Consider the following 26,380-nt stretch of genomic DNA (forward strand, 5'->3'; position numbering starts at 1 on the left):
TCTATTCTATTCTATTCTATTCTATTCTATTCTATTCTATTCTATTCATCATATCATTTTCTCGACATGGTTTAGCAGTGGACTTTGGAATGCTTGGCTATGACTGTTGGACTCAATGAGCTTAGATGTCTTTCCCAAGGTAAACAATGCCATTTTCCTTTAGTCCATAATACTGTTTTAATAATTATACTATATATTATATGTTTTACATATATTATATATGATATAATATATTATCATATATTAATATATATAATTATATAATATATAATATAAATTATAAACTATGTATTTTAAAACACATTAAATTATGTTATATTTTTATGCTTTTCAGGTAACAGATCGACGTGGTCATCCCTAATCCCAAATACACAACTACACAGGCACACAGAGCAGCAATGGCTCAGCAGTGATGTCTGCCTGTGTGCTGGCAGGAGTTGAGGTGGGGGGGGACCCTCTTCACATTTCCCTTTGAGCTCCTTGTGTTGGGTGCATTTCCACTTTCCTGGCCTGTCACCCCGCCTGCCCCAAACACAGGCCTTTCCCATGGCTGTATTATCCCACTTCCCATTCCCATCTCCTTCCCTTCCTGTCCCACTCTCTCAGCTCCTGCAGCTGTGACAGGCACTGAAAGGTGCTGTGGTCTGTCTGGACTGGCCAACAAATACAGCCACGAGCTGCTTGGCCCATTTGGGTTTTGTCTTTTGAAATAAGTAGGGAGACAAAAATAAAATAAGAAATTTGCACTGAATATTTATTTTGATAAACATTGTGTACTCAGAACAACTACATGTTATTTCAGTTGTAAGCCACAATCTTTTGGAAACAATGTCCCAAGAGCTCTTGTCATCATAAACCAGACAGTCAATGCACCACCACAGTCTGTGGACATAGAGAGCTTTCAAGTGCAAAGCAGATTATCAGAAAAGACACATTGCCAACCTCCTTAACAAACTGGACAATGCTCAACTGCAGTAGAAATGCTTCATATGTCTGCAATTTAGTTGTCTTAGTGCCATTGTAATAAATTAATAGAAAATATATCTTTTTTTTCCATTGGAAAGTCTATAAGAAAATGTACAAACATCTAACTCCGAAAAAGGACCAGCTGTTTCGGTGACAGGTAAAACAAGCACTTGAACAGAGGCAATTAAACCCAAACATCCGAACAACAAAGAGACAAACAAACAAAATGCAATCAAAAAAAAACCACTCCACCAATGGCAACTGTGTATGCAAACATGGAAACATCTGCAGAAATAAAACCTTACAGAGAGGGTCACTGCAGCTTGTGCAGGGACTGTGTGGGGTGGGCAGAGGATGAGCAGTTGGGGAATTCACTGCTCAGAGTGTGCACGTGCAGTTTCTGGAACAGCCAGAGACTAAACAGGAATCGTTTGACACCAAGCTCTCCCTGACTGGCCACGGCCCCAGGCTCCATTCTGCCTCCAGAGGACACAGGGGTGGCTCCAGGCTGTGCAGGTCAGTGGGAGCCCTGGGCATTTCCCTGGCGTGGCTGTCCCTGCACTCTGCTCTCCCTCGAGCTGGCAGCCTGCAGTGATTCCCTACACAGCACAGACCCTCCCCAGCTCCAAAACAGGCCCCATGTGACAAACCCGGCATCACTGGACAAGCTGATTAAATTTTCTCTCTTAATAAGGTGAGATCTTTTAGGAAAGAAAAAGAAAAAAGTTTTTCCTAGAGCCAAGTCTTGTATTTTCACCCTGAGAATTCCCAAAACAGTAAAATCAGAAGCTACACTTCAGCACAAAGGCAGCATGCTCCTAGAAGCTGAACAAAATAGTCCAGGGGACAGACCCACCTGGTGGGATGCTCCTGGGTGTTTGCACACTTAGAGGGAGCAGGAGAGGGGAAATGGCCATGGCCAGTGGAGCACTGCAGAGGGCAACCCCAGCACTGGGGTTTGCACAAAGCCAGTTCCCACTCCAGGCACATCCCAAGCCTGGCTTTCCTGCCCACCATCTGCTAGGTGCTCATGAAGGAAATGCTCCTGCTTTGGTCCATCTCCTGGGAGCAAACGGGTTCCACCAACACTGCTGCAGTGGCATCAATGGCACTGGCTCAGGGCAGGGAAAAGGTTTAGATGACCCAAACTGCCAGACCCGAGGGAATTCCTGTTAGTCTCTTCCCTTGACTTCATGGATCTGGCACTGTTTTGGCTATCACAGGACATCAGATAAATGTTTTGGATTAGCATAGCTGAAATACCAGTGAGACTGACTCTTTCATGGAATAATTTGTGAAATTCCCAAACTGTCATAATTTTGCAGAACAAACAACCCAACTTACTTCCCTTTTACAAATGTTGCTCATTCACTCTGCAAATGGCACAAATGCCTTAAGGAGCATTAATTACCTGACTCTTATTGGAAAGCTGGGAGGGAACGCTTGGCTCTTCCTTTTTTTTCCTTTTTTTTTTTTTTTAAATATAATATACATGAAATTCAGTGAATTCAAAACAATTTTGTAGTTAAGTCTGAAAAGAACATTTCCAGTTTCAAAACCCAGGAGAGGCCTGAGGGGAATGTAATCTACAGTACTACCTAAATTTTTTCATGCTTGCTTTGACATTCAGAACAACAGATCTAAACCAACATCTGCCCAGCCTTTGGAATGACACACAAAATCCTTGCTTTTTAGTCTAACTTCAAAGTAGCATTTTTGATATTGTGGGGGGAAAACCAACTTAATTACGTAAACAAAGTAGCCATCAGCAGTTGGAATAATTTATGTGTCAGTGGGGACAGGCAGATATAAAGTGGGGAAACAAACCCAAGTCTTACTGGCAAGATTGACATTCTTTGAAAAGCTTGTCATGGTGTCTTTCACACTTCCCCCTTGCCTTCAGATTTCTTAGAACAGCCACAGCCTCCAGAAAGGCCTTTGTGGTATTTCTGGGCAACTGACAGAAATATCACCGAACACTAGAAATGCTTTCAGTGTTTTACAACATGTTTAACTTCCCACCTTCAAGAGATGTCCCTGTAAAGTCCTGATTCACTCTGATCTGCCTTCAGTATCAGGTATTGGTTTGAAGCAGGGGGAGAGGAGGTACAAGACATCCAACGAGTGCATTGGGCTTCCCACTTTAGTTCTTCAGCCACCTGGAAAGACCTCATCCATGTCTCATGTAACTCTTATAGAAAGACCAAGACATAATATCTTAAGCCTGAGGACAGGATCAGAAAGCAACACACAGCAGAGCAGTCTGATCTTGTTCCCTCTGATGTTCTGGGAAAGGTGAGGGCAGCTCACCCTATTTGATGCTGAATAAGGTAAGTCCCAGTATTCCTAGTCAAAAATCAGAAGCCTTGAATTGGGATGGCTTTAGCTGGCAACCATAAACTGATCCTGAATGTTGTTATACAGAGGGAAAGGCTGAATGGGAAAGGCTGAGAAAATACATTGACAGTGCTAATTGACATTGCTCTCCTTCTAGCCTGCAGCTGTTTGTTGATGGAAAACTTCCTATTTGCACAAACTCCTTGATCCATAGGAAAAATGCAGTTTTCTGAGGAAGCTGAAATAGGTGGTTCCATCAGTCTCTGCTGGCATGTTTTGTCCACTCCTTGTGTCATTTCTTCTCCAACTATGTGCCATGGGCTGCGTGTACAACACACACCCCGAAGAGCTTGATCAAACCTCACAGAAGCTTTAGGAGGAATGCTTACAGTCCCAGAATCCATTAAATCACTCAGATCCACCCTTTCGACCCCAGATTGCCAACCAGTCTTTGAACCAGCATCCATGTCAACTAGTTACACTATGGAAAAAAAAAAAAGTCTTCAGACAACTTAGAGGCTGGTAGAAGCAACAATCCATGACGGTCTTCAGACCAAGAACTCCCTTTCAAGAGGCAGCACAAATTTCAGTCTGTCCCAGGAGCAGTGATCAAAGCAGCACCTGGAGGAACAGCTCAGACCTTGCTCAGTCCCACCAGAGCTGGCCGTAGTGCAGGAGCCAGCCTGGGCTGGCCAGCACGGGGCACACGCTGGTCACAGGGAAGAGAGCCTTCCTGGCACGTGTGGCCACTCTAGCTACTTACAGTGAGATTTCTTTTTGAACAGCAACAACAACAACAGCGAAATGCTACACCGGTGGCGCAGGCGGGCGAGGTCTGCTCAGAGCTGTCAGTAGTCCGTCCATCCGTCTGTCCATCCGTCCGTCCCACGGGGCAGTGCTGGCGGCCAGCAGGCACAGCAAGGTGTCCTCACAACTTCATTTTCTTCACCACAGGAATTGGCAGTGCTTGGTAGATTTTAGCTGAGTCCTCGTTTGTGGCCAGCTTTACCCAGACGGGGCGGAAGCTGCCCTTGAAGCCAACAAAAGCCATTTTTTCTGCAAATCAGAGCAAATGTGTTTGGCGTGTGCCAGGACTGCACCAGCAGCCCACCTGTGTGCATGGCTATGCCTCAGGGCTGGAGGGGTGCAGGTGCACAGGAGCCACGTGTAAAACACACACACACAGAGATGGAATCCTGCCAAAAGCTCGTAGGGCTGGTTGCAGCAATGTGCACATGGAGCTGTATTCTAATGAAATATGGGACGCCCTGAAATCAATATGCTTTGTGCTATCAAGTCAGAATGTTTCAAGAGAAAACCAGCTACAAACAAGTTGAGACAAGGAAAAACCCTGGTTTGGGGCATTTAGTGGGTGAAAAGTCTCAATATTTCTATTATTAAAAGGTATTTATATCTAAAATTTATCTGGAAAATCAACCCCTCCCTGAATTATTTACTTCCAAGAGAAACTGCTAGCAGGTTTTTTCTATTTACAGTTTTATACAGAGCACGTTATCCAAAGCTGCAGCGGATACAACCTTTCTGAATAAATAAATTACTGTTTCCAGGATGTTTGAGCACATGCTAATAGAAGCAAGCAAGGCAAAGTTTAGAAGCAGAAAAAAAGTCCCTTTACTGGAATAATGGGAGGTTAGAAAGGATTTTTAAAAAACTGATTACCTTTTAACCTAAAAGCCTCTCCTGCTCCAAGTTTCTCCAGTACTTTAGTCCATGGTCCTCTTGAAATGAATCTTCCTTTAGATGTCACCAGCACTATGGAGCTGAAGGAAACAGGGAGATGTGTAAATGGATGAAGAGTCGGAACACGTTCCTTGCTTGTTTGTCCTGAGCACTGGTAACTCCTGCCTGTGTGTTCACACACCCATGAACTACAGTGGCTTCAGCTTTAATGCTTTTTAATGCTTTCCAACAGTTTGGTCATAGATTTTTTTTCCAGTCATGCAAAATCCATTAGAAAGCAGAGAAATCACTTTTAAAAATTATTGTTACACATGGTTTTCTAGGATGATTTAAATGTTTCCAACCTTCAGCTCCATCCTGCTTTGCTCATAGAGACCCATCTTCTCCCTGGGATGCCCTTAGCAAGTCTCAAGTAATTTCTTGTTCTTTCATTAGCAGATTGAACCTGAAGAAATTCACTTCTCTAAGACTTTTGTTGGCCTGATGTTTTTCCTTTCAGTGTGCTTCTGTTTAAAAAGTGTCTTAATATTATTACTACCATTCCTGATCAGGGACTGGATTTAGCCAGGATTGAGATTTTTGTAAAGCAGGGTGATGACCTCTCTGAAAAGACTTTTTATTTTTTATATGAAAGAAAAGTGAGAAATTACCATGCTTCCTTGAAGTAACTATGTGATGTTATTTTTGAAACCACTAGAATTATTTTAGAAAATAAAAACATGTGGGACTGCACCTGCAAGGCACTCAGCTCAAGCTTCCCCCAAGTCTCTAGAGTGAATGCCAGAACAATATCCTGTCAAACTGCTCACAGCTATTTCAGATGATTTGTCAACAAAGCACTCATATTTGTATTAAATGTTACACATCAGATTTCAAATCCAAACAGATTAAGTAACGATTAAATATATTCACTTCCCATGAGCTTTCCACAAGCTAGTGTGGGAACAACCCCTTTGGTTAATGGGTTTCTGATGTGGTTCCAATTCTCCTCCCAGCAGAACAAGCCATTGTCCTCGAAGATACAGGAACATCTTTTGGCTACTTACCACCTATTTCCAAAACTCTGCACTCCTGGCTGCCCATACTTAAAAGACAGAATAATCCAGCCTTTAGGTCTGGGCAGGGGAATGTGCAAAGGGGAATGTACTTTATTAGTTGCCATTACTTTATTAATTTTCTGCCATTTGAGAAAACATACATGCAGTAAAAAAGTGTGAGCTGTGCACATCTGTATGGATCAGTGCTTTGTGAATTTAAGTCTGCAGTTTGTCTGTAACCCACAACATAAATGTAGCTCTGCAGTTTGTTAATCACATGCAGCCCTGCAAATTATGTGGGGCTTAATCAGTCCCTGAATCAGAGTGCTGCCTGCAGGACATGCACACATTTGGGCTCTTTTGGAGCCGTCAGGCACAAAAATATATTGAGTGTAGTGCTCTGCATGTTGGGTGATAAAATCCAAGGAAAAACATGAGTGTTATGTAGCATTCTTGTACATTGCACCTTAGTGAGAACAGATTATTTACTCACTGATCTTTGATGTTGTTGACATAGTTCTCTATCTGTGCTGGGATTCCTTGTAGAATGGAGTTTTTGAATGTTACTCGATCAACAACTTTTCCATGGTGTCCATCAATCACAACCAGTTGGATACCTTCTTCAGTGAGAAAAAACCTGACACCATCGACCTGGGCAGGGGGCAAAATATTCTTGGTCTCTCACAGTAACACAATTGTAAACAACCACCTGTAAGAAACACTGGTAGTCTTGAGTCACAGGACTGCCGTTCGTTTCAAAGGGCAGAATTCCAGGTCTCTGAGGTCCTGCTATCCTGCCTAGTAGGACAAGATACAGCCTTCTTTTTCCTTTTTCTTTCCAAAATACAAAGCAGAAATTACCGGAATTTAACTAGCCGTGGTAACTTTGTAAGCAAGATTCCCATGAAGATAAAGCAAGTGGTATAGAATTGCACCCCACTGAGTTTGTCGAGAGGATTTGCTCACCTCAGTGTATGCAAAGTCATCCTTCAGGTGGAAGTACTGCTTATTGTAAGTTTCTATTTTCACTTCGATTAAGTGGTCCTTGCTCTTCTGTTTGCAAAATGAAATAAACAGGTTTTCTAGTGAAAATGTCCATTACCCGAATGCTGCATTTTCAATGAAAACATTTCAAACCTTGAAATTCAATCAACAAGGTAGCTACATAATAAGCACTGACTCGCCAAATTAAATTGCTAATGAAACTGGGCAGAATGGTGACCTCTCTGCTCATCCTGTCACCAGGTAAATTATTTCACCGAATGGCAGAGTGATTCTTACTTTGCAGAGCTGACACATAATTCTCCAAGGCTTTGCTGTGTATTCCTGTTTAAAGGATAATGAATGAAAAAGCCCAAAGAACAGATAAATACCCAATTTCCTCCCCCAGAACCCGACTGGGTATGGGAGATTGTGTTATGCATTATATAAATGAGAATAATTCGACTCCACTATTCAGTCCCCTGTCTGTCACTGCTGTTCTTACAGCCTGGAGGAGCTGGAGGCTCTGAAATCACATTCACTGGACCAACCTGTCTTCCAGCTCCCCAGTTTTCACCCTGTGCTCTCAAGAACATCAGAGCTCCAAAAGACCAATTATACAGCTTGCAGTGGCTCTCTGCACATTGCAAGAATCTGTTTAATTTAATTTCACCTGCCTGAACCATCCCAGAAAATTAGGCATCACGTCTTCTGACCCTGGCACAAAGTTTTTCTATGTCTGTGGGCACAATATGTGCCAAATTTACATGAGCAATGATTCTGTGATAAAAAATCAGCTGCTTTACCAGTTGTGCACTAGAGAGCTTCTTTGGCATTGGTACTTCCACTATTGGTGTCTCAATGTACTTGGGGTAAGCTGTGGCTTCACAGTCACTGACACCTGCTGTCTTTGGGATCACAGCTTTGATTCTTATTCGCTCACAGCCCTTTACAGAGCAGAAAGCAAATTTCTCCTTCTCATTTTGAGCTTTGAGTTTCAGGAAAAGCAGCCTGCAGGCAAGAGAAAAAACAAAAACAAACATCATCCTTCAAACTTTTTGTGCAAAAACATACTGAGTTCCTATGCTTTGCAATAATTTTCATTGCAGCCCTTGGTGCCATGTTTTATAGTGCCCAACATCCCACACACAAATAAAAGGGAGCATTCATCTCAGAAATGGTTCAGGGAGCTCATGGAAAGTAAAACAGAGAAATCAGATAGCACCTGAATGACTTCTGAGCTCTATTCTATAGTGATACATATATGTAGAAATACATCTTCTTTTCTTTTCTTTTCTTTTCTTTTCTTTTCTTTTCTTTTCTTTTCTTTTCTTTTCTTTTCTTTTCTTTTCTTTTCTTTTCTTTTCTTTTCTTTTCTTTTCTTTTCATTTTTCTTTTCATTTTTTTCTTTTCTTTTCTTTCCCTTTTTCTTCCTTCCTTCCTTCCTTCCTTCCTTCCTTCCTTCCTTCCTTCCTTCCTTCCTTCCTTCCTTCCTTCATTATTTTAATCCTGCTTCACACTTAGTTCCTGTGCATCCTGTCATGGTGTATATAAATTGTTGCTCAAAACAGTAAGAGCTGTGCATGTCTACAGTTAAGTTTCACAGTCTGCACATTGCTTTTGTCTTTCTTTCTTTTTTATTTGTATTCACTTGGAAAAGTATTTCCCAGAGTAATTGGAAGTGCAAGAGAGGCTGTGAATGACTGGCAGGCCTGGGAGTCCCAGTAAAATTAAACACTGGTCACAGTGCCAGAAAACCTTCCTGGTTTTGTTGCAATCCCTGCTAGTAGCATTAGCCAAACTGCTCACAATTCCAGCAGCATTCCCAAAGCCATGTCCAAACCAGCAAGGCCTGCTGTCTTACCCAGTGTCCTCATCCCAGTAGTAGTACCCTTTGGTAGGATATCTGTGCTCCAGTTTCTCCATCTGAGAGGTTCTGTAGAAGGTTCCAGTTTTGTATGTTTTCTTCAAGAGACGGTTGTGGATGTCTGAGAGAATGGAAAATGTCGTCCCTTTAGGATAGCAAAACCCTACTTGGATCCAGTCATTCCTAAAAATAGAAAAGACCCACATTGTAACAAGTTATAATGTAACTATTATTTTCCTCAGCATGCTAGAAGCCAAACTAAATAATTTACAGTAAGTTTTTTCCTGTCCAGTTAAAATTTTCATGGTTTAGAAGGAATAAATGCAACGTAAATTGGACTTAACAACCATGTGTGAGTTAAGCAATGTAGGGCAGATCTGCTCCTCACTTCTACACCTGTGACTTCCATGCACCAGGAATGAATTAGCTCTGAACTTCCAAAAATGGACTGTGTTATCTTACAGAGCTTCCTGGGGGAGGAAACAGGAACCTGAGATGGCTCATGAAAAGATGGTGAACTCAGTGGACTTCCTGTAGCAGGCATGTTCATTCTGGAAGAGCTCATGAGGTGATGACCTCACCCAGTAAAAATGTTCAGCTACATGACTGTACTGGAATGCTGGGATTCAGTTCACTCACTTGTTGAAGTTGATGAGCCATATGGCCAGCTCTTCAGGGGCTGTCTTGTCCCAATGGATGGTGTAGCCTTTCCTCAGAGTTATAACTGGCTGATACTGCTGGTAATGAGTGCTTTTGCTCAAAGCCCCTTCCAAGTAGAGTGGGTGATTGTGGTAGTCATTTTTTATTATTTTCATTTTCAGGTTGGCTGGCTTGTAGGCTTGGATGTATATCTAGATGGGGAAAAAAAACCAACCACCAAACAAAAAAAATCAGGAAGGGTTTAATAAAGTACAGTGAAAGGTTCAGATACTCAATAGATGTGAGCTAGTGCAAATCCTGTGTGCTGGGCAGGGACTGTGGGCTGTGCACTTATGTTCTGTTCCTTAGGCTTCCATTTCAACAAAACAAACTGCTTCCAGAAAAAAAATAAAATCCTTTCCTCATCCACTGAGTTCTGAGTTCAAGTGCATGTGCCAGAGGCTGCAGCAGGGCTGAGATATTCCACAGCATCCTGCAAACCTCAGCAGCAGGACAATATCTACCTCAGACATCTGACTTGTGCTGAACAAGGATCCTTCTGTCTGGATTTCAGAAGCCTGAAACCCGGCTCAGTGGTTAGAAATTGGCTGTGGTGGCACTACACACAAAAACCCCCAACTGTTGCAACACCCAAGACAAAACCAGGCACTCTCAGCAGAGGAAAGTGAGGACTCTCATGGCAGCAGGACTCAGGGCTCCTGTGGTGGGAAGAGTGGTTTGGTGGCCGCACACAGGAGGAAAGACCATGAAAGCTGAAGTCTAATTTCGACTCATCAGCACATTTCCCATAACACTGTGGGCAACACTTCCCTCCATAAATCAGGGAAAAATAACTAGCTGACAGCCCATGGATTTATGAATATTAATCTCTGAATGCTCATGGAGCTCTCAGGCAGAAGTTGCTGGAGCTGTCAGCAGCCAGGGCCAAGGTTTCAGAAAATGCACCACAGTATTTCTCATGTTCAAAGCCACCCGTACAGACATGCTGATAAGTAAACACTGAGCACTCTGAAGAAAGCCCATTTCTACAGGTCATGCTTTAAAGTGCCAAGAAATTTAAAATAAACCAAAGTGATAATGATACTGCAAGGCAAGCAGCCTTACCTGTGCAAAGTGCCCGCTGCAGATGGAGCCTCTCCAGTCAGGCACATCAATGCAGTCAGGGTGTTTGATTAACCAGTTATCTTCTTTGATCAGATATGAGCCTGGATATTCTGACACAGAACCATCCACATCATGAAAAACTGATGTTTTGTCACCATCCATATCCAGACCATTGAACCACGGACCAGGTTCTCCAAAGAAGACTCTTGAAGTAATCTAAAAATAAAAAACAACAGTGGGACAAATTTACATCTCCAGGAAGGAATTAATCACTTAGAGTGCAAGAAAAGGATGCCCTTGGTCACTACAGTGGCTCAAATTATCTCTTTTCTGACTTAAAACGTGTTTGACTTGTCGGGCAGAGCAGACACACATTTCCCTGCTGACCATGGGGAAAGGCTGAAAAACCACAATTTCAGCTTCACCAGTGGGAAGGTTTGTTATAAAATTCTGGAGGAAGGTTCAGGAGACAATTGCATGAGAGCCACTTTGCTCATTGTTTGCTAATGCAGTGTCAAAGTTCCAAGCCACATGAAGTCATACCCATGCGGGAAATAGTGAGCCCTGGGAAATGGCTGCTCAGGCAACTTCTGACTGGTATTTTTATCCAGAATAAATAAATACCATGTCACCAGCGTGCCTCATGCAATGTAAGAGTGACCAACCACCACTTCTAGGGGAATTTTGCCTTTCTCATCATATTTGGCACTGGTGAGCACTTTTCTGACCTGTGAGCAAGCCTGCTAATTTTTTGAAAATTAGGCAACACAAATCATTTCAGCCCAACCACTTTATTTATTTGTTTGTTTGTAATGTTTGGCAGCTGAATTTAACAGCTGCTAAAGGTGAACCTCAGTGAAACAGCACATATTTGTGCAGGCAAATACAAAAATAATTCAAAAGAACAGGTCCCAGGATGGGTTCAGACCAGCACCCAGAGGTTCACACTCCAATTCAAAATTTGGCAAACGCCTTTTGACTGGACTCTGCTCTCATTTATGTCTGCAGAACTGGAGTCTGGAATTACCCTGGTGTGCAGGGTTGCAGAATTATCCTGCATCAGCTCGGTTTCACTGGCTGTTCCCCAAAATCAGTATTTTCTGCTTCTAGGTCAGTCAGGTCTTTCAGAACAGACTTCCTTCTGTTGATTTAACATTATACCACTGTTGAAAATAAAGGGGGACTGATTCTTCAGTTTCTGAGTTGTACAGAAATAGAAATTATTTTCACTTCAACGTTGCTTTTTGGGTTTTTTTGTTTTTTTTTTTTTTATTTTTAACTGATGCCTTCACCTGTTTTACTGCAAACCCGACAGACAATTTTCCTGTTATTGCACCCATCATATTTCCTCTTTGTTTTCTGTTAGACTTCTGGCAAAGACGATGGGCAAGATCTTACATTTTCTCCTTTTTGCCCACAACCCTATTTCCAAGGCATTCTGGAGGGTTTTCTGGGAAGGGTGACTCACGGGGACATCCTGGAAGCGGATGCCAGTGACGTTGTTGTTGGGGCAGCTCTGCCAGGCGTTGTTGAGGCGGAAGGCGAGTGCGCTCGTGTGCCGCCCGTCCAGCGCCGCGAACTTGCGGAACGTGCAGTTCTGGACATTGATGGGCCCGTCGTAGAACTGAATCCCTCGGATAGGAAAATCCCTAGAATACATCCAGAGGAGACAGAGAGACTTGGTCATGACCCGTTAGCATCGGGAGGAGATGTATTCTAGACACGCACAGCCCCACCGCGCTTGTTTCGTGGCTGCTTTCATTTCTTGCAGCCCGTAGGATGACTCCTAAGTCCCTGCTTTAGAAGAGAAGGGATTTCCCTTCTCTCCAGCTCTGTAAAGTTCTCTTATCCTTGCAAGTTCAGCTCAAGTTCTCTCGTGTTGAACAGATCATCTTTATTTAGTCTGTACTTCTCCAGGGAAGGAAGTAACAGCAATGCCAGAGGATTGACCTAAAGATGAATAAATTCCTGTTTGCCATCAGAAATGAGTTCTGCAGCAGTGAAACATGAAACTCAGCAGAGCTGTGCAGACTTCTTGGGCTGAGTAATGGCAGGGCTAAAAGAAGTCCCACCACATCTTTCAAAAGGATTTGGAGAGAAGCATTGCAAATCAACTGCAATAAAAAAAAATGTTTTTGAAAACAAAGAAAGATCCTACAATGGATAGAGCTACGAAGAGTTGAAGGGGCAGATTAATTAATCTTTATCAGCCTTTTCTGATATCATCTGTAAGGTAAAGAAGACACCATTCTCACAGCAGTTAAATGAACAAGATGCTTAAGTAAGGTCTTTAAAGGGCTAAGATAAGACATTTCAAATTTCACTTATGATAACATAAATTTGATCTCTTCCTCATAATATCCCTTGGAGAATTCCTGCCTGCTGCAGTGTGTTTGTTCTGAGTTTCTGCATACAACATCCAAAATGAGGTATGTCCATATATGTATATGTGTAAAGGATATTAGGAGAGTCTTAGCAGAATGGGTTTTCATTATTGGTATAGTTTATAATAAGCCTCCAGCATCACTGCTGACAGTAAAACTGAGGCTTGCAAAATAGCAGAAAAGCATCAGCTGAGCTGTTTGCTCACTGTGGGGCTAGTGTAGGATAACTGAGTTTTTACAAAGCAAAAGCATTGCACTTGCAAACCAAACTGTAGGACTAAGGTCGAGGAAGAGGCCACACATGAAGTTCACTGGCCATTTCCAAACTGCTTAACAAAGGCATCAAAGTCCTTTGCAGGAGCACCAGTAACATCAGCACTGAGCACACCCATGACCACATGCAAGCCTAGGAAGGGGCTGCCATGAGCCTTCCTGGCAGCTGATGGAGCTCAGCTCATTGCTCAGCACTGCTGATCTCATGTACAGAGGTGCCCTGCTAGCACAGAGTACTCTTGCTGTCCTCTCAAATCCCCCTGCAAAGGGAAGGGAGGAGGAAAGAGGAGCTCGATCTGTCTTGGCAGCCTTCAAGGATGTACCTGCCAGCAGCAGCTGCACACTGAGGACTCTGGGACTGGGAGTCATGAAACAAAATCCTTTCTGTGTAATGGTTATTAAACTGAACAGTGCTGAGGAAACCACACTGGGCTGGAGCTGCTGCTGGGAACAGGAGCTGGGAGAGCTGTGATGTGCTGAGCTCACTTACGGGCCGATGGGCAGGGTCCTTCCCCTGTGATCCAGACCTCCAGGCCCCCAGATCTCATTGTCCATCGTCTCGGTGCCCAGGTTCCCACTCTCACCAACAAACAGGCTGTTCTTGATTTCCTGCTTTGAGCCATCGTCGTGAGGGAAGGTCCCACCACTGGGGAGACAAGGGATGGAGGTGAAAGGGCTGCTCACAGCCAGCCCCAGCACCCTGCCCAGCCTGTCCCACACAGCCTGTGTCACACAGCCTGTGTCACACACCCTGTCCCACACACCCTGTCCCACACAGTCTGTCCCACACAGTCTGTGTCACCCTTACCTCGCCAGGGTCAGCCCAATGCCATTGTCAGCAAACCTGCCAAGAGAAGAGAGATGCTTCAGAAAAATCTGGGATGCTTTGGTTTGTCATGCCAAACTGTAAGAAGCAAGCTAGTGAAGGACAGCAGTGTTTAATTTCATAGAATGCTCAGGGGGAACTCGGGTGTTTCAGACTTGTTCCCTGTCCAGTTTTAGAAGATCTCTTTCGGCACACCTTGCAGAATATGCAGATCACATGAAGCAGCAGACAGACACCTGATTGCTCCAGCTGGGGTTAAGGTGGTGATTACTAGCTATAGTTCACTTGCCTGATAAAGCTTTATCCCTTTGTCTAATGATCACACTTTTCTCTGGTAGATAAAAAAAAACAAACATGCTTATCTCCTACTCCAAGCTGCTTTTATTATTTAATGGTGCTTTGCCTTACACACTGTACTTCCCTGTCTTCATGTTTCACAAACTGCTTCCATAAAAGAGCTTTGCAAGGGGATATGAAAAGAGCAGCTTGGCTTCTCTTTCCTCAACAGAAATACAGAGATCAGAACTTCCTTTCTTCCTTATTAAAAATAAAAAAAATAGAATATATTTCTATTTTGCTGAAATTTCAAGATAACATAAATCACAGATGTTGGTCCTTGACTCCTGGTTAAAGAAATGCTACAGGGAATTGATAGTTTGAGTCAGTCTTGATGGTCTTCACACCAGCATCACTTCCTACATCTGTCACTGGTCCTGGCAGTGGTTTGGGAGCAGATCTCCTCATGTCCTGCTGTCTGTAGGTGGCAGTCCTTCCCACCCTATGGCCTCCTTGCTTCCTTGCAGGCCACATTAACGCTGGCCCTGTTAATGGGATACATAAATCTTTCTGTAGCAATAGAAATGGAAATGGCTCTGGCTATAAAGACAATTACACCTTGATGGCTGCTTCCTCCCATTCACACACACTCAGAGATTCGCTGCTGGAAAATCATGAAGCGCTTGGTGTTTGAGCACCCTCCACACTGCCTTTGCTCCATCAGCAATGAAAGTGTCCTAGTGACCTGAGTGGGATCTGTGAGGACAACGCTTGCTGGCAGTGGAGGGGGTGGATTCTCGTGGGGCATAAGAAACACAAACTGTATTGCTCAATATGACATTTCTGAATGTTCTACAGCCCTATTCTCACCAGGTCACTATTGGCAGCTTATCCACTGGGTGCTTTGAGAGGCTTGGGTCACTCGAAGGTAAGGCAGCTCTGGCTGGGAATTGGACACCAGATATCAGCGTGGCAGTCATTCCCACCGGGGTTATCACAATATGCCTCGGAAAGGGGCTTTTTCCTTTTTCTCCTCTTCGCTAGGATTGATATCAGGAGCCTGGCTCAGAAACAGAAACTGCAGCAGATCATCTGTTTCCAAGTTCAAAACAAATATCTTCTCTGGCCAGCACAGGAAATGGCCTTCAAAGAGCACAACACGCACTTGCCCAGACTCTCTCCCTTGCTGCTGTGATGCATAGTTTTATGTCTGCTTCATCAGTACCTGCTTATTCAGCATTACACTGAACCACATAAAACTGATCTGTGACCAGGCTGAGCCAGGAAAGGTGGTGCATTTCACTGTTTGCTTTTCAAAGCACCTAATATTTCATGTAAAAAAATAAAATTAGGTTTTATTTTTACTTATTTGCATCTGTGTGTGTGTGTGTATTGTGACCATTTATGAATGCTGGTCAGCATCACACAGAAAAACAACCTGAGGGATCCTCAGCTCAGACAAAGCAGGTTTTGTTTGTGTAAAATAATGCCTGTGGTGGCTTAACATTTCATCTTCATTTCCATCTTGGCCATAGGAAAGGTGCAAAGAGATATAAATAGTCTGAACCACAGCTATGCTCGCCATAAACACCAGGCTGAACTCTGAGAGTTGAAATAAGGCAAAACTCACTGGCAGTTGTCCAGCCACACATCTCCACCTCGCAGCCAGGCCCCGTGATCCTGATTCTTGTAGGCAATAAAGCGCTCAATTATTGCAGGTTCCCTGGGCTTCAAAGGATCAGCATCCTTGTGTGGGCTGTACCTGCAATCAGAAGGAGAGAGGAAAGGTTGGCGAGGGAAGGTGGCCTTGCTGCCTGCATGGCCCTGCTAAACATCTGGTTCATGGTAACTGAGGAACAGCTTTGGGACCACAGTCCATCCACGTAGCGTGTCTGCTCGAGCTGTGATGGCCAGACCCAGCTGCCAAAGCAAGGCAGGTCCAGGCACGGCAGTTGTTAAGAGCTGCTCCAAGTTTCCTTTCACCTTTCCGGTATTGTATTGCTGATATATTGCTGGAAGCATGGAAGGTTTATTATTGCTCCCAAAAGTTACAGATATTTTCTTTCTTACTGCTATACTTTAGCATGTTCCTGTTATTTAGATAAATATCCTTTTGTTTTCCCTTTTGAGCATTCTTATCTCCTAACTCTGGCTATACTGTGGCCATGAGTACCACTGCCAAATTTTTCTTGCTGTGGAAAGGAATTAAAAAATCTTGGAGAGGGGCTGCGAGTATGTCCTTCACTACTCCCACTACACAGGACACACGTACAAGATTTATTAACCCTGAAGTTCTCAGAATGATTAAATATTAGCCTGATTTGGTGAGGGAAAAAAAGCAGACAGAAGCAGAAACTGCAGCAATGTGTGCCCTCAGCTGCTCCCTGACAGCCACTGCTTGGGCCACAGGATCTGAGCGAGGTGATGCTGAGCTTGGCTGTCATTTACCCTGTCCTGGGGCACCACACTCCTTTCTGCTGTTGGAGAAACATCCTCCATCACACTGCACAGCTTAGAAAACCTGACAGATAAGTATCCAACTCAGTGCCAGCAATGGATGGTCCAGAGATTAAAATTCATTCTACACCATGGATAGCAAGGCCAAGCTGTCAAATTGCTAACAGATATTCAATAGCACTTTGCTTTGCTTAATAAGCCATCATATCAATCTAAAACTGAGCATCAGGCTGATAGGGTTTCAATAAATGAATATTGCTTTGGCAACTTCATCACTGTGAATTTACTTTCAGAGACAGATTTAGTATCAGCTCTTGTGAATTCCCCAGGCATTATTAAGTGCAGATATTTCAAGAAGGATTCCAATTTCATTCACATCCGTGATAACTGGAGGAACACTACAGGGTTCAGAACTTGACTTGGACATTTAATGCTGTAACAGAATGCAGAATAATCTCTCCAACTCTGTCACTGTCCAGCCTAGCTCACTATTTACTCCAGCCAGCCCAAGTTCAGTCCTTTATTTAACTCAGTCTTGACACATGAAAAGTGGAAAATGGGATAAATAATCTGAGCTGCAGTTTATGCTGGTGGGCAATCCCTGAGCCCATGAATGCATTGTGAATTATTTGGCTTCCAAGGGCCATTCCTGCCCTTGTATGACAAGGGAAAAATTACCTTTTGTAACCACTAACTACACCTGTGGCAGCAGGCAGCTCAGCAAGGCACATGTTCAGCTCCATGGAAAAGCAGCATCAGGTTTCCAAAAGCAGACTGCTCTTGAGTTATTTTTTCAGCAGCTACTTTTAGATTTGAATTAATCTCTTCAATTAACTGAGCATTAAAATAATGTAAATGACATTCACTTTTGAACATCTTTTAGCATCAGCTGCTAGCCAGGGCACCGTGGTGATGTAGACAGCTGATATCTGAGCTCCTGGCTGGGGTCTCCTGGGGAGGAAGATGGATCCCTGTAATGCTTGCCCAATGCATGACTGCAGTAGTCTGGGTAACCCACACCCCCAGAGATGAGAAGGAGATAAAATTGTCATTCTTCCCTGCTGAGCAGAGGCTTTCAGCACGTTTCTCTTCCTTACATAGTTTCTTCTGTCGAGAAATGCAGTTGTGGGGGTAGGTAGGTTAGGGTGCAACTGGAGGCAATTGGTCTGTTAGGAAAGAAACTATGAAATTTGAGAGCACTTTAAGTCCTTTTGCATGTCTGGGGGTTGACAACTAAGAGCCAGACTCCAGGTCTAATGAGATACAAGGGTGCAAGAGCAGCCCTTTCATCAGCCTCCTCTGGGGCCAGCTCTGAGGAAAGAGTGGGTTCTCAGAGGCTACCAGACCACAGTAGGTCTGCTGATATGATACAGTCTATAGAGAGGTTTCCATTATTTCTGAATTACTCCATTACACCACAGAGAGGCTGTGCACAGCAGCAGAAATGAAGGATTGCTCTGCATATTTAATTGTGATTGTAACTGCAGTGTCAGATTTGGAACTAGACTGAAATCTGAAATCAAAGCATGAGCTCCATGACATAAGCACTCTCTGTTCAAGTAGGTTCTAAAAGAATTAATAAAATCCATAGCATTCCCAAGAAATACTTAAGTTTCTTATTCCTAAGAAACTCTTTCAGCAAATTCTGCCCAGAGGGACTCTTGACCAGGCAGTGAATTTTCTTCCTTATCTAAAAAATTCAAAAATAAATGGAACACCCTAGACAGATGTAATATCCATGCCAGCTCAGCTCAGAACTAAAGAATGAGGATGAAACCAGAAGGGTGTGGGTGTTGAGAGTCCCTTATAAAGGAGAATGGGGAGATGAAGTCAGAAATGGCAAGGTGTATCTTGGAAAGGAAGGAAAGTGAAGACCCTTCCTCAAAAAGAGCCACCCCAAAGGCATTGCAATGATTCTTGTGAGCTTCCTTGGGGTGATTTCATCGCTTCCAGTCAGTGTTTTAGAGAAGTCTTTTCCAAATCAAACTACGCAAAACACTTTACCTCCCAGAAATCAATGTCAGGATAGGTCTTTTGTCCTTGGCAGAGGCTGGGGTGGTTTTAACGCCATTATCAATAATCATTCCAGCCTAAAGGAAAACAGAAATGCAGTTATCACAGTATATTTATTTTACAGCTCTTTCCATGTTCAGACTCTACCTCCAGTTGTTCTAAGCCCAAGACACCCACATGATGCTAGGAGCAGCTTCTGTTAACAGCATGTGAAACAGAGGGTGGCCAGGACTATCCAGACTTGCATATACTCCCCCAAATTGCTGCAAATTTCCAAAGCTGCACCTTTCTCATAATTGCATGTATTTCCATATACCTAAACCTTCTGCTTCAGTCTAAAGCCCTCAGTAACACACAGCCCCACAACACAGCACGCTAAGGAGTAAATAAGCAGAGAAGGCGATTAGACACAGCGGCCGTATTTATCCCTCTAGAAGCTGTTCAGTTAATTGCCAGCATTGGCAGTTGAGGTGTATAATTAGACAAGCTGCCAGCAGATGCTCCTGGAGGCAGTATTTTAGGAGCACAGGGGCAGGGAAGCAGCCTGAGCAGAGGGGAGAGCCTCTCTGGATGCCCAAGAGCCAAGCGGAGCAGGTGCTGGCTGGCTCCGAGCGCTCCCGCCTTATCTGCAGACACAAACAAGTGTGCAGGGCTCCCAGTGAAACACAAAGCTCAGGCACTAATAGCTCGCAGGCCCGGGGAGCTGGAGCCAGGGGATGGTGTTTGCTCCAAGGGCAGCGTTCCCGTTGCGTGCAGACTCACCCGGTAGTTGGAATGCGCGCGGTTGTTGGAGAATTTCCCCATGGGCACGTGCTCGGAGTAGCCAGGGGAGTACATGCCTGCCGAGGGGCCTGTTGGCACGTGGTGCAGGACAAACCAAAAACCCGTTTCCTGAGAGAGAGAAGGGACCTCTGAGGCTTTGCTAGCCCCAGGAGAGCTCAGCAAAGCCACAAGACGTATGACAGAAGATTTCAGGACAAATCACAGCCATGAACCCGCGTAACGCTCTGAAGCAGAGTTTAACACACATGAACATTGACATCCACCTTTCTGATTCTCAGCGTGCTTTAGGTTAAGCTTATCATCAATACTGAAGTATAAGTGAGACTTTGCAAAGTTAAAAATCAAATAAAACTTTATTTAGTTGCCTAAAACTTTATCAAGGAGTCCTAATATAGGTACTCAAGATTTGGAAGCTTTGTAAAGACCACATCTCTCTGTTTTAGGCTTGATTTTCTCGTTTTTATGTCTTCTCAGGACAATAAGGGCACCTGATGTGACCAAAAATGCCTGTGGAGTTAGCATTAGGGCTGACTGACATTTCAGAGCACCACGACTGTACTGCAATCAACAATATCATTGCCAAAGGCTTCTCTGTGACTTCACAGTCACATTTATTTAATTTATTCAGGCTGCACACTGTGGAATTTTGTTAAATCCATCTCTAGAAAAAGCAAATGACAAGAACTGTGGAGCAAAAGTAAGACCATTATTTTTATTGGTGGCACCAGCCACATTAATATGTGTCTCAGTCAAGTAGCTTCCAAAATGTCTGTGTCACAAAAACAGGTTTTATTCCAGTGAGAGCCTCCTTCAGCCCTGCAGGGCTGTCACTGGCCTGAGCCGTTACCAAATAAGAAACTTGTGCACTCACTTCAGATCCAGCAGCTGCACAGTTTATAAGGTTGTTGTGTGGGTTGGCTATCCAGAATGTGGATACAGCACTGCGGGTCAGGAAAAGAACAAATAACACAGAAATTACACTTTGAGCACACAAGAGTCTCCCATAAACTCCCCCAGTTCAGGCAGGGCTGATACCTCCCCAGATAAGGGGTCCTGCCCAGGGGCAAGAGGAACGTGTTTTTTCTTTCTCTTCTCATACCTCGTGTCCTCTGTGGTTTGACAGAGAACATGGCCTTATCTTTCAAAACACCATGTATTAAATAAGGAATTTCAACTGCAATTCCAAGCCTGCTATGAAGCTGTCAGATGTCAATCATGTTTTATGATAAGGTAAATATGTTGTTGCACAAGTCACAAAAAAGAACTTTGCCCCCACAAAGCCCTTGGGTTCATTAGAGACTTGTTTAATCAAGGAGCCCAATGAATTGCCTATTAAGGGCTTTCCACGTGTACCCCCGTACCTGCCTTTTCCAAGAGCTGCTGTGATTGATTAACTTTATTTGCTCCCACCCTCTTCCACATTTCTTTTGGGACAAAAGCATTCCATTTGTCTAATGCACATAAAAGACTCTTAATTGAAAGATTCCCAGCAAGGAGGACAGATCAACCCATCCATCACTGTCCATCCTGTGACATACAGAATTCATTAACCAACAGGCACGGGAAACATGCAGCCCTTACAGCCAGCGGGCTGGCCCCTGGATTTGCTGGGTGGGAGTTGTCCTTCTGCAGGATATGAACCTATGGAACCCTTATGTCTATTTTAATCTTGCCATGAGGGACTTCACAGGGGCTTTAGGCCAACTGATTTTGCTGATGCATTTCTGTTTGTCTGGCTTTATCATGAAAACATAGCAAAATTTTTCTATTCTGGGCATGGGACTAGCCTAGAAATAAACAAATTTGGATTATTTATAGACTACCTCCTGCTGCATAGGCAAGGGCAAGGACAGCATATTTCTACAGTGACCTGTCTTTCAGCCTAATCCCATTCTTCAGAGCCACATGGATTGGGCAGGTTATGGTGTCATTTGGCACAATTCCATTGTTTTAATTCCTAGCAGAAGCTCCCTGCCTGCCTCTCCCAAGCTGATGGAGCCACAGCTGGTGCTCATCCCCTGTCCCTGTACTGGGATTAGTGTTGGTGTACTCATTCCAGGCTGGATAAGGCCAGTGCAAAACAAGCTGAGCTGTTTTTTCTGATCAGACCTTGAATTCTTTTATAAAGGAAGACAGGGCAGATCAAAGTACCGTAACACTTTTCCATTAGAAAGCGCTCGTTCATAAAACAGACTTCAAAATGACACACAAAATATGCCCCTATGACTATTAAATGAACTATCAGTGGAAAATGAGCACAATGGCTAACTAACCCTTATTTTAAGAATGGGGACATTAGGTGAATTTTATAAACAAACACAGATGCGAAAAAGAGCATTGCATGAATTCCTCTCTCTCCCTTGCCAAACTAAAAAGTTAAAAATATCTTCATTTGAACAAAACCTCAGTTTGTTCTGACGACAAAATGGATGACACTGAAATCTTTTCAAAATCAGCTGCCATTTGAGATGAGCACACAAATGTCAGAACATGTCGCATTTTGAACTCAGCAACTTTTTGCTGAGTCACTGGGTACAAGACTGCACAAGGCAGGGCTGTGCACTTTGAAAGAAAGATTTACAATGTTTTAGGTGGGCACCATCTCAATGGACTTTATGCAAAAAGTGAAAAGCACACCCTAGATCTCTAGGCATCTGAACAGCACAAGGATAAAGACCCCAGGGAAAACTGCTCTCTCAAATTTGGGGTAAACGGCCCAGACCCCAACAGATGTCTACATAATCACATACACAGGACGCTGTCTGTTATGGCTAAGTCCTGCAAGGAGAAGGAAGAGAAAAGGAAAGCTCCCACTCACCTACAGTCCTGCCTGGGCTTAGGGATGTAGCCTGGGTAAGCTCCCTCTGTGATCAGCTTGCACATCCTGCTGTCCCGGTCGGAGGGGAGCAGGGTGCTGGGTTTAACCAGCAGTCCAAGGCAGTGGTCAAACGTGTTGCGCTCTTCTGGTCCATCCTCCGTAAAAAAACAATGGCCCAGAGCATCATAACCCACCACATCCTTCACCTGCATGTACAAAACAAAGGTCAGTGCCGAGGTTTTATGCCTCAGCCACTGCGCAGTTAGAACAAAGGTTGGTGTGATGGCACATAGGAGCCTCAGTACCTTTTTGAACTCAGGATCTATAACCAAAACCAAAAGCAGGATCCCCCTTTTAAGCCCTTAAGAGCTTATAGTTTAAGCAATAACTCTAACACTTAATTAGAATTTGTCATCACCTAGAAAATGCTCATTCCATTCTTTTCTTTGCCTGTGAAATCAGAGACTGTCTTAGCATGGGGCTGGAAAAAACACAGGGTGGGGGCTGAGGAGAGGAATTAGACAATCAAATCACATCTGGGCTCATTCATCATCATGTGGAGTTACATGAGCAGCTACATAAAACACAACTCAAAAATGCAGCCGAGATGAAAAAATATTTTTCCAGGCTATCAAAGAGGCAGAAAATTGTTTTCTAGACAGGCTGGCTTGTTTTAGGTTTGACCTGATCTTTTTTTTCCAAGTTGTTGACAGAAATTTTGCTTGACCCTGAGACAAATCAGCTGGTGTTAATCAATGCTGTTCTAGTTTTGGTTGGGATGCTGTTAACACTGGGACACCGCTGGCTGGGCAGAACAACACCCCTCACACCACTGCAAGATCTGAGAGCAGGAATGTGAGTTTGGAGCCTAAGGACAGTACAAGATGGGAAGCAACAGCCCTTGGACGTGCAGCAAGTGTGTTGTCAGTAGATATATCTGGGATATAGAAAATTAATTTCAGGTCTTCATTGACCAGGGGAAGGTCTGGATCTCCTGGGCTCTTTCCTTGCTATTCCCATCAGCCACCACCCATCAATCACCTTGTTCTCAGGTGAGAACCTAGAGAAGGTTAACCTGCCACAAACGGGTTCCTCTAAATGCTTCTGATCAAACAGTAACTGTCAGGGGACAAAGGGCAGTATTAACCTGGCTAGAAAACCTGTTCATCATGGTACCATTGAGAGACCAAGTGCTTGGGCATTCAAGTGCTTGAACTGCTTTTGCAAACAGGCTTGAGACTTCTTTGTCACCTTCATGCTTCATTCCTGGGGCAAGGAGCACCAATTTCAAATAAAATCCCAGGATTACTGTTGAAATGATTACAAATATGTTTTCACATGAAAACAAACACTTTGCTTGCCAAATTTATTACTGGCTTACAACCACACAGACTTCTATTATGCAACATCCATGCTTCAGTGTAAATACTCAAATCTCTGAGCACAAGTCATCACAGTAAATTAAACAATGCTGAAATGACCTGCAAAATGGTACATTCCATTAAGCTACCTCACTGAAATTCACTGCTACCTTCTAACTTCTGCTAAGTGTTAACTTCCATGATCTAAGAAAGTGATAGCTTTTGCAAAGTTTAACCTCCTTTAGTCAGGTGTAAAACATATGTACTAAACTGTATCCCCCTTGAAGAATGAACTATCCCAGCCTTGATAAAAGTTTACAGCACAGAACATTTGAGAAGAGTGAGCAGCATTCAGAAGAAGGTTTCCAACATGTAGAGGAAGTCTTGTAACCACAAAGATGTCAGAATTCCACAGAAACTGCCACCAAATCCTATTGGCTTTCCTTCACAGGACAGTAATACCAAAAAGACACATAAGCAATGGTGTTGGGACATATAGATGATGGAAGCAGTTTCCCTAGAGAAATGTTGGTCACTTCAACCATTTATCTTTCCAGCCAGCACAATCCTGCACCAGGACAGGGATGTGAAAACCTCCAGTGACCAGACTCAGCTGGGGCAAAGCAGGGGAGTGCCATCCCAGGGAATCACATCTCCCAGAACAGGGAGAGAGAACAGAAGCAGGGCCAGAGAGGGCTGTGCACTGGCAGAGAGGCTCAGAGCCAGCAAACGCCTGTCGTTCTCCTAACTCATCCCTGAAAGCCCACAGAACAAGAGGGAGGTATCAGCCAGGAGTCTGGTCCCTCAATTTATCACCTTCTCTTTGATTAATTATTTCCCCATAAGCCACCTCTCAGTCACCTCTGACTTGTTTCCTGTGCCTGTTTTCATGCACAAGCCCACTACTGGAACACTTGGATAGCAAACAAGATGCTTGTTCCAAAATCACTCTTCTAATGTATTTCATTTTTTCTTTGATTAAAACCTTGCTAATAGTCCATAATCTTACATTAACCATGAGTAATTTTGAGCCAGATAATTCCCTTCCTGGCAAAACAATTGCTATGAAGTATAGCTGGATTAGTAAAAGCAGATACCACTGAAGCTGTTAGCTAGCACAGCCTCTTATTCCATGAAGTACAGGTCTCCCCTGGATCCTGCCAGACTAATTACTGACCCCCATTTAATTTCCTTCCCCAGTGGCTGCTTCTATTTTAGCTTGCACACTGGGATCCAATGGAGAGAGTGGGAATCAGAGCAAAGTTCCATTCCTGGGTTTGCAGTGGTGTAACAAGGTGGTTTCTTGGTCAATATATTGCAGAAAACATTGGGTAAATATTGCTTTTTAAAACAATAATTATGGTGAGAAACTAATTTCTACAGATTTGTTTCCAGAAGGACCATCTGTACTTCTCAGCTAATATAGATTTACAGACATGTGTGGAATAACCCATCAATGAGGTGAGCTAACCTTGAGACAGCAACTTCTAACAGACTGTGCAAACCCACAGAAAAATACCTGTCACCAGAAGTAACTGGATACATTTTTTCCCCTAGACTTTTCAGTGTCTATGAGTATCTTGGAAGTGACCTGAGAAAAGTGACAGCAAAGCAAACAGGAGAGCCTGTATGTAAATTACCTGCCTTCTTTAATGACAGCAAAAAGCAACTGATGCCCATCTCCCATTTATTAAAACATTTGCATAGGTACTGTACAACACTAGTGCAAGAAGCACCTCTGAAATCAACAGCTTAATGTTAAGGACATCATTAAGTGCTGTGCTATGCTGAGGTTTAATAGTCCAGCTAGAATTTTTATGGCTATTTTCAAAGTGTGGTTTGTGGACATCATTAAGGCAAATTTTCCCTCAGCAAAGTAAACTTTGGATCTACCTGATCTTAGAGGGAATGAATGTTACCTGGGGAAAAACAGAGCTCATCTCTGTTTGCATGAAAGGTATTCTTGCATGTAGAAACAGGTGGTGCTGCCCAGCTGAAAAGATAATAACGGGGAAATGTATACAATAACTACTGCAGTCATCAGAGACCCATGTGGGTGTCTTTGAATATATCTGGGGGAGAAGGAAGAGGAAAGGAAGGAAATTAGAGTCAGAAAGCAGATGAGGAGATTGTGGTGGGATCACCTGATGAATCAAGGCATGGAACTGCTGATTGCAGATGAGTTCAGAGCCATGAAACAACACCTAAGTGATGCAACATTTGGAGCACATTTTCTGTGATGCAACTGAACAAACGTGATCAGACTGCTTTAGTTCACCAGCATTTTCTTTTCAGCCATCAGCAATAATTATGAGTTTTAAAAAAACAAAGCAAAACAAGTCTTGGTAGATCTTCATATTCACACGTTTTGATAAACTGAAATCAAGAGGGATTGTATTGACTAACTAATGTCCTAAATTATAAGGCTTCTCTCGGGTACCTTGTCACAGAGGCAAAATATGATCATTTAGGGAATTGTGGTTGTTCAGTAACAGCAAGAGAATCAAGTTGCTTTCATCAGCTACATCAGCCTGTC

At 43.4% G+C, this 26,380-nt stretch overlaps 1 protein-coding gene across 1 annotated transcript in view; it reads right to left on the minus strand.

Annotated features, from left to right (window-relative positions):
* Nucleotides 1-4,231: 4,231 nt before the first annotated feature.
* The window catches only part of CEMIP (cell migration inducing hyaluronidase 1), a 47,032-nt gene continuing 24,883 nt past the window's right edge, over nt 4,232-26,380 (minus strand). The window contains exons 13-28 of the mRNA XM_062501323.1: nt 22,484-22,689; nt 20,537-20,606; nt 19,645-19,773; nt 18,874-18,959; nt 16,043-16,174; nt 14,119-14,154; nt 13,801-13,956; nt 12,122-12,302; nt 10,654-10,869; nt 9,529-9,740; nt 8,887-9,072; nt 7,829-8,033; nt 7,008-7,094; nt 6,535-6,692; nt 4,984-5,084; nt 4,232-4,359 (exon numbers count right to left, since the gene is read on the minus strand). Coding sequence (XP_062357307.1) covers nt 4,232-4,359; nt 4,984-5,084; nt 6,535-6,692; nt 7,008-7,094; nt 7,829-8,033; nt 8,887-9,072; nt 9,529-9,740; nt 10,654-10,869; nt 12,122-12,302; nt 13,801-13,956; nt 14,119-14,154; nt 16,043-16,174; nt 18,874-18,959; nt 19,645-19,773; nt 20,537-20,606; nt 22,484-22,689 — 2,289 coding nt within the window. The remainder of the gene's footprint in view (nt 4,360-4,983; nt 5,085-6,534; nt 6,693-7,007; nt 7,095-7,828; nt 8,034-8,886; nt 9,073-9,528; nt 9,741-10,653; nt 10,870-12,121; nt 12,303-13,800; nt 13,957-14,118; nt 14,155-16,042; nt 16,175-18,873; nt 18,960-19,644; nt 19,774-20,536; nt 20,607-22,483; nt 22,690-26,380) is intronic.

Source organism: Cinclus cinclus, chromosome 13 (genome assembly GCF_963662255.1).
Source record: "Cinclus cinclus chromosome 13, bCinCin1.1, whole genome shotgun sequence".
NCBI lineage: Eukaryota > Metazoa > Chordata > Aves > Passeriformes > Cinclidae > Cinclus > Cinclus cinclus.